Below are 12,417 nucleotides of genomic sequence, written 5' to 3'. Positions count from 1 at the left end.
GCCATTGTGTAGGACCGCTATTAGGTACAGTTGACCAAAATTAGGAAATTCTAATTGGACAGATATGTCCATCTGTGTTTGGTTTCCACCACCATCTGCCTGTCCCTCTCTCCCTCTCCTCTGCACTTCACTTACATTTTCTCTAGAAAATGAAGAAATGGATTATTCTTTCTGCTTCCAGAATATTTTCTAGTCAAGCAAGGAATAACGTGGTTATTTATCTTAAAAATGAGGTGGCATTTGTGATTGTAATTGTACTTTGTTCGAGCAGGTTTCTCCTTAAGCGTTTTTGCTTGCAGCCATAATTCCAGCATTTTGAGCTCAGTGTTTAAAACCTTCATGGCACATTCTGGTGACAGCATGGTGTAAGGGTATTAAAGATCCCGTTGAACTCATGGGAAGTTGCAATAAAAGGGATTGCTCCATTCTCCCTAGAGAGCATGAGGTGAAGCAGGTCTGCCTTAGGAATCTGGTTTGAAATAATGAGGTGAGATGTTAGGGGCCTCTGGACACACCAGGTGAGGGGGTTGTGTTTGGGGAACACATGAGTTACTTTGGCATGGAGTGAGTGCCAGCAGCAGCTTCCCTGTGTCGCTGCACAGGGAGAGGATTCCTGACAGTGAATCTGGCAAGGCAGGTGCCCCAGGAGATGGTGTGAAGTTGTGTCAGGGGAGGTGCAGGCTGGATATCAGGAAAAGCGCCTGTCCCCAGAGGCTGTTGGGCAGTGGAACAGGATCCTCAGGGAAGAGTTCAGGGAGAATTTGGAAAATGCTCTTTCTCTAAATGTACATGGGAGGATTTTTGGGGTGTCCTGTGCAGGGCCAGGAGTTGGACTCAATGATATTTTTGGGTCCCTCCCAACCCAGAGTATGTTATGATTTTATGAACATCCTTGGTATCTTGTTGGTAGCTGTTCTGAAGATGATTCTGTAGCCTACATAGTTAAAAAGCCTTTGTACCTTTGAGCTACTAATCTAAACTTGGTAGTTCATTTGATACAAAACCTCCTCTGTTCTGACTGTGGTGTTGCGGATTATTTTATATCTTTCCAAAGGTTAGACACGTTCTTATCATTAAAATACCAGGTCACTCATAAAAAGTGCTTTTCAGAGTGAAAAAATGAAAGGGTATGTGTGTGACAATAAAAAGCTTTAAATTAAAATGTTTGTTTCTTTTTAGTAATGTTTGTAGAAACCCTTCTCCCTTTGTTCACAGCTTTATGATTTGAACAAATTTTTTACAAAATGGTGATTTGCTCACATAAGCTGTTTGTTAGTTATTTGTAGCCAAGATGTATCAAGGCACTTTGCAAGTTAAAGAAGTGAAATGCTGTAGAGGAGGAGGAGGTGAATGATTTAATGTCCTGGCTTCCTAGCATTTCCAGAATGGCAATCCTCTCTTACTGAGTAGTTATGAAATGTTGGACATGGAGAAGTAAGTTGGGCTTATCTCTCTCCTTCTGAAAGGAAAACACTTCCCTGATGACTGTGTGCTGAGGGGAATGAAAGTCTTCTGACAACGTGTGATGATTTTGAGTAAGTTCCTCATACAGGAAGTAAATTATTGCAGAAAAAGAGTCTCGTCCAGTATGTGAATCAGTTGAGAAATGATCAATGTTTTCCCTATGCAGATTTACCTGATCAGATTTAAGAGATGAGGAAGTGTGACTGAATTGTTTACAGATCATTACACTAAGTGAAATCGAGTGATGTTTTTGTTTGAGAAACAAGAAATCCAAGAGGTTTGGGATCTAGAATTCTAAGGCTGTTGTGCTGGCTCAGTGTTTAGCAGAATTATGAATTATGTCAAGTTCTGTTGCATTTGACCTCTTGACTTTTCTGATATTTTTCCTGTGACCTGGCAGTTTTGATTTCAGGATATAATTACTGCTACAAACTGTAATAAATGAACCCTAACCCCTAAATGAGAAAGGGTTATCAAAACAAAAAGATGTATGAGAATAAGCAGCTGTTCAGTGGGTAGTCACAATATTAATCAGTGCATCATGGCACAGAGCTTTATAAAATGCGAGCTATCAGCATTTTCATTCAGTCATCTCTCAGGCTGTACTGTGAGCAGCCTCTGCCCTGTTTGTGTCTTTCAGCATTCTTTTTTCTCCAGCAGTTGGCCGCGTGGAAAAGTTAGTGTTAGGCAAGTATTTAGATATTTTTAGTAGCCTAATCAGATGAGCACATGTCCTTTTGAAACAGTGTGTGGTGAAGCAGCTGCCTGCCTGTGAGCATTTGGAAACAGGAGAGGAGGCCGAGCTGCTCTGGGCACAACAGCTGCATTGACCACACTTGGAAGCACTGCACTTAAAGCAAGAGGAAAGGTTCCCACATAAAATAGCCTAAATATTTGCTTGCTTATGCAGAAGAATAATAATAGAGGTAGATACTTTCTTACTTGCTCCAGGAATTCCGGGGGAAAATTGAGACACGTGGTTGAAAGCACTTTTCCAAAATTGTATTTTTGATACATGCCCCTGTGAGAGGCCTTGTGACCAGATAGCAGCACTTCACTGGGAGATTCCACATGTAACTCCTGATCTTTAACAAGTCAAAAATATTGCATGGAATGGCAGCTGGGATGAAACAAACAAGTGGTTTGTTGTTGTCACTGAATAATGGACTACTATAGTTCTATACTTGTGACTTGGATTCTTTATCAAGACTGCAGTCCATTCCAAGCTGCTAGGAAGTAATACAGATTGAAGATAAAGAAATGGTTGCAGGCCGTGTACTTGTTGAAAGACGGCTAATATTCATCAGAATCTATTTATTAACCCACACCCTCACTAAACTGGTGTTTTAGGACATAAATGTATGATTGATCTGTTTCATCTGATTAAAATAACACCTCTGGATCTTCGGCCCCTGAACACCTTTTCAGTTTCTCTTATCCAAGGAGCTCCTCTGCATTTGTTATTCTTGTTCTGTGCTCCTCACACCTTTTCCTCCTATCATACTGTTACTGTTAATGTCAGGAAGTGGAATACAAAACTAAGTTATAAATAATCAGCAAATAAATGTTTCTTGCTTTGGGGATTTTTTTTACACTGTCAAACTGTGAAACCTTACCTGCTGAATTATGTATTTACAAGGAGTGAAGAACATAGGTTTACCTCCTAGCAGCTGATGTACTAATATATAATTAAATTTATAATGAGGGGCAAGCAGAACATAGTTTTGATGTGTTTTCATCAAAGTGAACCAGCTGGAGTGAATTGTCTCCAGATTATTAAAAAATAATAATTCTAGTTTTACAAAGGTGAATCCAAGGGATTGAAGCAAAGCTGAAATCAGGACAGAAACAGCAATTTGTGGTGGGTTTAACTCATGTGTGTGCTGTGTCTTGCAGGTGAAGATGAACAATCTACTGAGATGGCTGCAAGGTGGGAAGATGAGAAGGTGACTGAAGCTGCATCAGATGGTTTTGTTGCTATTAAAATTGACACCAAAAGGTTTGAGCCTATTCTAATTCTGTCTCTTTTACAATCTTTCATTGATGATGATGAGACTAAGAGGCTTTGAAGTCCTCACCCTGATTAGGAGGTAGTGTAAATACAGGGTTCCAGAACAGAAGTGAATTCAGTACTCCTGGAGTCCCTAAAGCCTGAGAAAATGTCAAAATTTATTGTTGTGTTCTGCACATACTCATTGAATATTTTAGACTGTATTCCAGTACTAGTAATAGAATGCTTGAGGTTGCCCTTTCTCTACTGGAAGAGACACAAAAATGCTATTAAAAATGCAAGTGCTACAGGCAATTCTTCATTTGCCAAGTTACATAATGAATTAAAAACCTTTCATGAATTCAGAAAGATAAAAATCTGTAAAGCCCCAGAGAAAATGTGTTTGCCTTCATTGTAACACATAGAATGGAGAAGCATTTAAGCTCCTGGGTAAATTACTCAGCTATTTTTGTTAATGTTTGTGTTCCAGTCCATGTACACAAAGTGCACTGACATTTCCTCAAATGGTATTATTTTGAAATGCTCTATAGACATTTTATTAGATTTACTACATTATTTGTGCTCAATAGACTAGATTTCTTTTTCCTGACTTGCCTTTTAGCACTGCTTTCCTAATTTTTATGTAGTCAACTGTGATAACTAAGGATTGTCACCATGTCAACACTTTTGCAGAATGTTAATGATAAGATGCAGTGCAAATTTGCTTTTAGTGTTCTCTCAAGTATTTAAATAGTTTTGTAGGACAGTTATTTTTATGATGAAAGACTTAATCTGAAGTTGTTGCAAAATGATTGCTACTCCTAAATGAATCTTTTCTTTTAAACAGTGAAGCATGCCTGCAGTTTTCTCAAATTTGTATCCTTTGAGATCTGTTTAGATGCTACATTATGATTACAGATAATTGCTCTTTACAAGTTAATACCCTTCTTAAGACAAATACTTACAAGCAATGCTATTGAAAATACTTATTTTGGCACAAAACTATGCAATAAACTGTGTTAATAGATACCATCTGTGTATTCAACTAGCTGTCAGTTATTAGAGAAAGTGAGCAAATTGGGTTTTTTAATGTTAATCCTATGTAATTCTCTAAATAGAAAATTATCTGAAGCTTTATGTAATCTAAATAACCTGTTGGTCCTACTAATCAGCATTAGAAAACAAACAAAAAATGCTCTAAATTATGAGCTGGGGCTCAGAGGTGCAGAGGAGGGGGAACAAGCAGTGGCCTGGGTTCTGTCACATACCCAGGTGTGAAGCTGGGTAAAGCCCTGCCTGTCTCAAGGAGGTCACTGCTTCCAGTTCATTAATTCTGTGTGATGCTGGGAATTCTGTGCCTTTACTTGGATATCCTTTATGCTTGGGAGATTTCATTACTGTCTACTTAAGATGTTGTCTGACACTAAAACAAAATATTCTCAAGTCAATGCATAATCAGTTGCCTGAAAAGTTGGAGAAAAATACTTTGGCCTAAACCAGTAAAAAGAAAAGAAGAAATGCTTACCAGTTGCATGCAATGTTTGCCAGCATCTTCTTTCTTCCTCCCTTGGCCCTGGCTGCTGGTGAGCAGTTGGAGATGAGAGCATTGGGCTAGAAGCCCCTGTAGGAAGGAGGTCTGCTTTGCCCTGTAAAGTTACTCTGTGTCAACTCCTGCCATTCACCGCCCTTAACTGTCCTGTGCAGATCCCGTAGTGTGCGTCCCATCCAGCTTTTTTATAGGAGACAATGGAATCCCTTTGGAAGTCATTGCTGGCAGCGTTTCTGTGGAAGAGCTTGTTACCAGAATCCACAAAGTCAAACAGGTAATGCTGACAGGCTGGATCTTCCAGATAAAGCTGGTAATGCTCAGTTCAGTGGTGGCCCTGGCTGTTAGCTTGTGCCTTTGGGAAGTTACTGGTGGAAGTAGAACCAGTGAATTACAACAATAAAATCTGCAACCTTGGGTTCAGGACGCAGGTTGGAAGCGCTGTGAACATATGCTGCATTAATTTTTGTTTGGTTTAGATCACCTCTGTAAACAAACCCACAGTACTGGAAAATGTGTCAAGAGCTCTAAACTGGAATGACGAAATGTGACAATTCACCTTTAATGGATTACTCTTCAGCTTATAACGTGGTTATGTAATATTGTTCTGTAATGTGGATTTATAAAGTTATATACAAGTGTAGATTGCTTTATCACTTTGATTTCAAGTGCAAGACTAAAATGAGAAAAAAATATTAAATGCATGATTGTACCATACTCAACAATATGTGGTAATTCTAGTTTTGTATTTTCAATAGGGCTGATTGTTCAGTAATAATTCGGTCTTGACCTTTTTTTAACCTGTGAAAAATATCTGAACTTTCATAGGCTCCATTCTCTCTTTTCCCAATTTCTTAGATGCACACAGGGAAAGGGCGGCCTGTGGAGAACGGCAGTCAGGCATCTGCTCCCTGTCCCTCCTCTCAGTCTGATGGTGCTCCAGAAAATGCAGAATCCAGAGCAGGGCTTTGTGACTCTGCTGAGGCTCTTATGCCTGAGACAATAACTTCTTCTGCTGGTAATGGTTAGTGTTCTTGCCCTCAAATGCCACCTCATTTGCTTTGGAAATGGTTTCTCTTAAGTTGTTACATGATGGTACATAAAAGGATGTATATTGAGCAGACTCACTGAGGAAAAACTTGGGATATTCCAGAATGCTTTGTGCAAGTCCAGAGAGAAGAATAACTTGTCATTCTACTTAGTTTTAAGGAGGAATCTTTGGTTTATAACTCAATAAAACTGTGTATGCTTTCCTGAAAAAAGATTCAATTAAAGAGTTTTTTGGTTTTGTAACCTGAAACCAAATTGTTGAGGAGGGGAGTCTAAGCAGCAGAACCCTGTATGAGATATCCCAGTTGCTGCAAATTGTGGCTAGCAATGAGCCTAATAATTGTTACGATAACAAATGCACCTTTTCTTTTTCTTTCTTATGCATTGCTTTCCTGTAAATCCCTTGAAGATGAAGCAAATTCAGGTCAAGCAAGCCAGGAAGCAACTAATTCTGCAGATGAGCAAGCAAATGATGCTCAACCTGTGAATGATCTTACACTCAAAGTAGAAAGGCAAGTCTTTTTTGCAGACTTCTTAATGTGCTGTATTTGTTTCTCAGGAGGCAGTTTTGTTGGGTTTTGGGTTGGTTTGGGGTTTTTTAACAAACACGTTTAATTACAGGATTTTGGTCCTTCATCTGTTGTCATCTGGCAAATATTTGTGGTATTACTTTCTATTATATGTCTCTGACAATACCAGGGCTGATACCAAACCAGGTTTTTAATTAATATAATTCCTCATGTTCTTTGAAAGAAAGGTAGTCTGGAAAACTCTGAGTGTTCACCTTTGATATAACTTCAATAGAGAGGATATGTTTGCTGCAGGTTCCTGAATTAATTGAAACATTAAACTCAAAGCATTAGAAACTGGTGCAATAAAATGCCAACCTAGGTTTTGTATAGAGATGTCATCTTATTTCTTCTTGTTGATTTGATGACTGTTTGTAGTTTAGGGATATTGAAAAGTCAGTGCAATCCTATTCTGAGACTCATGTTTTGATCAGTGAACAGTAATGACTTGACTTCAGTTTTTTGAAGTCTGCACCTGACTCAAAACATGATTGATTCATAATTAATTGTTTTTAAATATGGAATATTGTTTATAAATTTGTTTTTAGTAAGTAATTGATACTTGAAATATCCTGTCTAAAAGCATAACACATGTTTAGCAAATAGGAATATTTATAATGCTAAAATACATTTTAAATATTTTTCATGCTTATTGTAGTTTTCTTCCAAAGTTATTGGACAAGAGGTATATTTTTTACTTACCACTGATAAGACAATGCAGTCTGTATTTTAATATAATTATCAATGTTCCTTTTTAAGTAATGCATGATTTATCTACAGCATTTTTTGCCAGGGGGAGAAAGAGGCCAAGCTCTGTGGTAATTACCACTTTCTTTTGAACAGCTACCATATGTTTTTCTGATTATGAGACTTTTGACATTGGGTCATGCCTGCCCTTTCCCCAGACTTCAAATATGTTGGGATTTTATTGTCAATCTGTATTGAGAAATTTACTTTGTTCTTTTTATTCTGAGGCATTTTTCTGGATAGCTGAGACAGATGCATATGCATCTATGTCAGGGCTATATATTACTTGTGTTCCATTTTAGGAGGTGATGTGCAGAAGAAACCAGATGGCTTAAATAGCTAAAAAGAGAATGAGATTTAGTGTTTCTGTTACCACAGATCATAAGTAATATTTGCTTATTGTGTATCTTCATAAGTTGGTTCAACAGTAAGAAAATGTAGGAATTTTCATTTAATGAGTGGAAAAAGGACAAAAAGAATATATTAGAACAGCTCTAAAGTGAGAAAGGAGGTGGTGAAATCACCACTGACCTTTGCATGGGAATGAATCACTGCTGGTACACGAGCTATTAGCACTGTGCTACAGCTCATTTTCATGTGTTCTCCTGGGTTTGCAAATGCTTCATTAACATTTGAAAATACTGCAATGATAAGACTTTTCACTCTATTCTTAAATTTAGGTTAACAAAAAAGCTTGAAGAAAGACGAGAAGAGAAAAGGAAAGAAGAAGAACAGGTAACACAAAAATGTAAAACCCCTTGCAGTTGCAGGTTTGGGGTTTTTTTAACCCTTATTTGAATAAATAATAAATAATTAATTCCTTCTTACACAAACATACTTCAGTCTTTTCTCTTGCCCAAGGCAATTTTGTGGTCCAATTTTTATATCTCTCTATTCAGAAAGAAATTAAGAAAGAAATTGAAAGAAGGAAAACTGGTAAAGAAATGTTGGAGTACAAAAGACGACAGGAAGAAGAACTGACCAAACGTATGTTGGAGGAAAGGAACAGAGAAAAGGCAGAAGAGAGGGCTGCTAGAGAGCGCATAAGGCAACAGATTGCAATGGTAAATTTTGCATTTTGGAAGAGTTTGCTGCTTCTCTCTCTCACAGTGTACTAAAATGATAAACTTTCTCATTTGCTGAGGCTTTGAAAGATTATTAATTTTTCCATTTGGAATCCTGTAGCCTTGTATAGTAACAATTTTTGTGTTTGGGGTTTATGTAGCATTTCCTGTGTATAAAATGAAACTTCTGCTTTCATCTTCACAATTCTCTTCTATATGAGCAAACATTTCTGTCATATTGCTTGAGCCTAGTGGAGAATTATCGTATAAACGTAAAAATAATTGCAATTTAGGCATGGTGGTAAAAGAGAAGCACAGGGAGTATTTAATTGTAGAACATATACAAGAACACTGCTCTCAGAATGGTGAGGAGGATTATTTTCCAAGTTAGTATATCTGTGTGTGTGCATGTATGGATGTAAACAGTGGATAACAACTGAAATTCTTCCTCATTATTAGGTTTTGATATAGAACACTCAGAATTGCAGTTGTGTAAGGTTTTTGCCTTTATCTTCCCTGGAGTGTTGAGCTTGCATGGGAAGATCATCTATTAACAACTGGTTGTGGGAAGTGACTCAGTGAGAAGTGTCATTTTGGCTAATGACACGAGACTGTGCAGTTTGGCACTGAATAATTCTTTGCAGTTCCACTGTCTTTTCTCCATATGGTCTGTTTGTATCAGTGCAGTTGGTTCATGAGTATAGATCATAGCTGTCTAATGAATGTTAAGCAACAAGTTATGTTAACAATTAAGGTTTCCCTTTGATCCTTCCACAGGATCGTGCTGAGAGGGCAGCTCGCTTTGCAAAGTCGAAGGAAGAAGCAGAAGCTGCAAAAGCTGCAGCTCTTCAGGCTAAACAGGCTGAAATAGAGGCCAGAAAAGAGGCAGCTCAAAGGGAGCGAAGGTGAGTTGCAGTAGAGACACAAGTGTGTATTTTGGGTGAAAGAGATAAAGAAACTATTTTACGAGAGTTATTATATCTCCTCATGTCTTGACAACACGTTGCCGTGTTGAGCTGTTTAAATAGTGACATTAAAGATAGCTGTTTACATGAACGTGATGCTTTTTGAGAGCTTTCATCTTTTTGACATTCATGATCATGAAACACTGACCACCTTTACTAGTGTGTTATTTTAGTTAGATAAGAGCTGTTTTGTGTCTGAGCTTTGATTTAAATACCAGTACAATGGAGCTTGGTGGGGTACTAGATAAGGTGAGAATGCCGAAGATTATGCCTGGACAGAATGACTGGATAATGTCAGCACTGCTGGGGAGCTTGGTGTAGATCCAGGGGCTGTGTGTGGATGGCTTGGATTCAGCAAGGCTGGGTTGGGGCCATCAGCTGCCCATGTCAGAGTTGTCTCCTGCTTTGCCCAGCACTGCTGGTTTAAGAATTATCCAAACCTATGGGGACCTCATATGGAGTTGTGGAAGGGATGCATTGTGAGAGATCAGCAGGTGGTTTTCCACTGTGAATTCAATCTTACAACCCTTCTGCACTGCCCTAGGCAGCATGACTGTTCCTCTCTACCACATTTCAGTACTACCAAGCTCAAGGCCCAGAAGCCTTTGCCTGTAAGTGTTCATGTCCTCACTGACCCCAATACCTGTCCCACAGTGCAATAGCCAGGATTCAGTTCCGCCTCCCCGATGGATCTTCCTTCACCAACCAGTTCCCCTCTGAAGCACGGCTAGAAGAAGCCAGGCAGTTTGCTGCACAGGTAATATGGGCATTTTGTTTCTCAGCTGTGTGCTGATTATGATTTGTTGAGCCTCAAGTAGTTGTTGATGGTGGTGGAGTTGTCGTAAACTCCTTTCCTTATTGGGTATTTGAAGGGAGTTTTAGCAGCCTTCTCCAGTGCCACCAAGTGCCTTTGGATCGCTGCAGTGTGTCATTAGTAAGATATAGAGAAAAATGAACAATATTTCATCTCCTACTCTGAGGATGATTGACAGTTTGATACAAAACTCTTGATAAGGTATACTCAGCTGGCAAATATGCAGTTGTTTGAAATGAGCAGTTATAAATAAAATGTTTTCTTTATGTGCTTCACAGACGGTTGGTAACACTTATGGCAATTTCTCACTGGCGACAATGTTTCCCAGGAGGGAGTTTACCCAAGAAGATTATGGAAAGAAGTTACTGGAACTCGAGTTAGCACCCAGTGCTTCAGTAGTGCTGCTGCCGGTAGGTGCTGGGTTTTGGTGTGTCTGATTTTTCAAACAGCAGTACAGTAGCTGGATACTTGCTGTTAGTTGGCCATGATGGTATTGGGCTTGAATTTGGGGATTTTCTTTGTCTAAACAGATTGCAAAATTACTCTAGTTTTTGTCGGGATTGATTTGGAGCAGTTTCTCTGATAGATGGTGACATATATACTTGTCTAAGGTGTAACCAAAGTTGTTTCTTTGTGTCTGCTGAGCTGCTTCAAAAGGCTGTGTGAAATACTCTGTCTACAAGAGCAGGACCTTAATACCTGACAGGTTTGCTTGGTGTGTTCATGACAGGCAGGAAGACCTGCGACTTCTGTTGTTCAGGCTTCAGGCAGCGATCTGTGGAAGTTCTTGGGCACAATCCTTTACCCCCTCCTAGCGGTTTGGAGATTCATTAGCAACTTCCTGTTTACAAGCCCACCCCCCTCACAGCCCTCTGTGAGATCAGCTCATCAGCAAGACCACTCAGCTCCCTCAACGTCGGGCGGCCTCGAGCAAAGCAGGTAAGGCAAAGTGTTTAAGGCAGCTGTTTCTCAAGCCTCTTGCTGCAATTGCTTTAATCTTGCAGTGGGGAACTGAACTTCCAGTTACACAGTAGGAAAAGCATTGTCTCGCAGTTATTTATGAATAGGAAATTCAGTTGTAACTACAAAGGTGAGCTTCACTTCAGCTGATGCTGTTTGGAAGATAAAAATGAGATATCAAACTGATAGGGGATGGTTGTTCAAGAAACAGAAGCAGATGAAGTCTGGTTTTGACAGGTTTTGTATTGCCTAGAGAATGAGATCACCCATGTACCAGGAGAGCTGCTCAGCTGTTTCTGGTGAAGAAGCCACTTATTGCTTCAATGACAGGGAAAATGAGAGTCTGCCACTCTGTCTGACTGCTAAGTGACAAATTTTCACCTGGGTATTGCTTCCCAAGGAAACAAAGAGTTGAAGAAAACTATTCTTGAGGATAAGAGAAGGATGGATGATTTGTGTTTATTGCACTTGCTGCTTCTCTTGTGTAATTATTACTGAGGAAACTGTCAAACCTCACTGTTCTTTGTGCCCTAGGCAAGCAGTCAGGAAACGAGTAGTGGAAAAGCGGGGGGAAGACTTCAAAAAAGAAGGCAAAATATATAGACTGAGGACTCAAGATGATGGAGAAGATGAAAACAATACTTGGAATGGAAATTCTACACAACAAATGTAGTTTTGAGTAACTGCAGTTACTATCTGGCTGCTTTTTTTTTTCCTTCTCTTATTTGATCTATCAACTAAAGCTTCTGGACAAGTGGGGCTTATTTTCCACTGACTGAATTACTTAATTCTTATTCCTGGTGGATTATGGAATAAAGTCACTTATGCCAGAAAAATCAAGTGGGTGTAGTTGAAACCTAGTAAAAAGACTGAAAATCTCCATCAGCTTTCATAAATATTGCCCTATGCCGTAGAAAGGCACTTTTTAATCTATAAATATTCTGCTACATAAATTTAAGGGCCAGATATATTCATATAAAGGTCATGGTAGACAATGACTGATTAAAATGAGGGTTTCAGAAGCACTATAAGTAGCAAATCAGGTAACTAATTTATGTTTAACTTTTTTCTTGCTTCTGCAACTGCAAGCAAAACCTTGTAGTTTTTAATTCCCTAAGCACTCAATAAACTATTTTCCAGAAAACATGACTACCTTGTGAAGTTCCTCTGATGTGCTGGTATCACAAGGGAAGCAAGCAGGCTCATGCACTGAAATTTAAAATACAGCAGACAAACATTTTGTTCCAG

At 39.0% G+C, this 12,417-nt stretch overlaps 1 protein-coding gene across 2 annotated transcripts; it reads left to right on the top strand.

The window, feature by feature from the left end:
* Nucleotides 1–3,338: 3,338 nt before the first annotated feature.
* On the top strand, nucleotides 3,339–12,318 carry UBXN4 (UBX domain protein 4). 2 transcript variants are annotated; one of them, XM_005415736.2, is made up of 12 exons: nucleotides 3,339–3,463; nucleotides 4,302–4,330; nucleotides 5,159–5,277; nucleotides 5,859–6,024; nucleotides 6,460–6,562; nucleotides 8,047–8,101; nucleotides 8,266–8,430; nucleotides 9,208–9,335; nucleotides 10,050–10,152; nucleotides 10,488–10,619; nucleotides 10,940–11,148; nucleotides 11,704–12,318. In XM_005415736.2, the coding sequence occupies exons 1-12, from the start codon at nucleotides 3,339–3,341 to the stop codon at nucleotides 11,840–11,842; spliced, it is 1,473 nt and encodes a 490-aa protein (XP_005415793.1). In that variant the 3' UTR covers nucleotides 11,843–12,318. The 2 variants fall into 2 exon arrangements, with proteins under 2 accessions (XP_005415793.1, XP_030914196.1); XM_031058336.1 differs by having other exon boundaries at nucleotides 3,361–3,463; nucleotides 5,859–6,018.
* Nucleotides 12,319–12,417: the final 99 nt, after the last annotated feature.

The sequence above is a fragment of the Geospiza fortis genome, unplaced genomic scaffold, assembly GCF_000277835.1.
Source record: "Geospiza fortis unplaced genomic scaffold, GeoFor_1.0 scaffold112, whole genome shotgun sequence".
Classification (NCBI taxonomy): domain Eukaryota; kingdom Metazoa; phylum Chordata; class Aves; order Passeriformes; family Thraupidae; genus Geospiza; species Geospiza fortis.
Note: the sequence above shows the minus strand (reverse complement) of the source record. Positions and strands in the feature narration are given on the sequence as shown.

Coding starts and splice junctions, on each gene's coding strand:
- UBXN4 (XM_005415736.2), top strand. CDS start 3,339: ATGTGTGTGCTGTGTCTTGCAGGTGAAGATGAACAATCTACTGAGATG. Junction 4,331..5,158: donor CCTGCAGTTTTCTCAAATTT/GTATCCTTTGAG, acceptor TGTCCTGTGCAG/ATCCCGTAGTGTGCGTCCCA. Junction 10,620..10,939: donor CTTCAGTAGTGCTGCTGCCG/GTAGGTGCTGGG, acceptor TGTTCATGACAG/GCAGGAAGACCTGCGACTTC.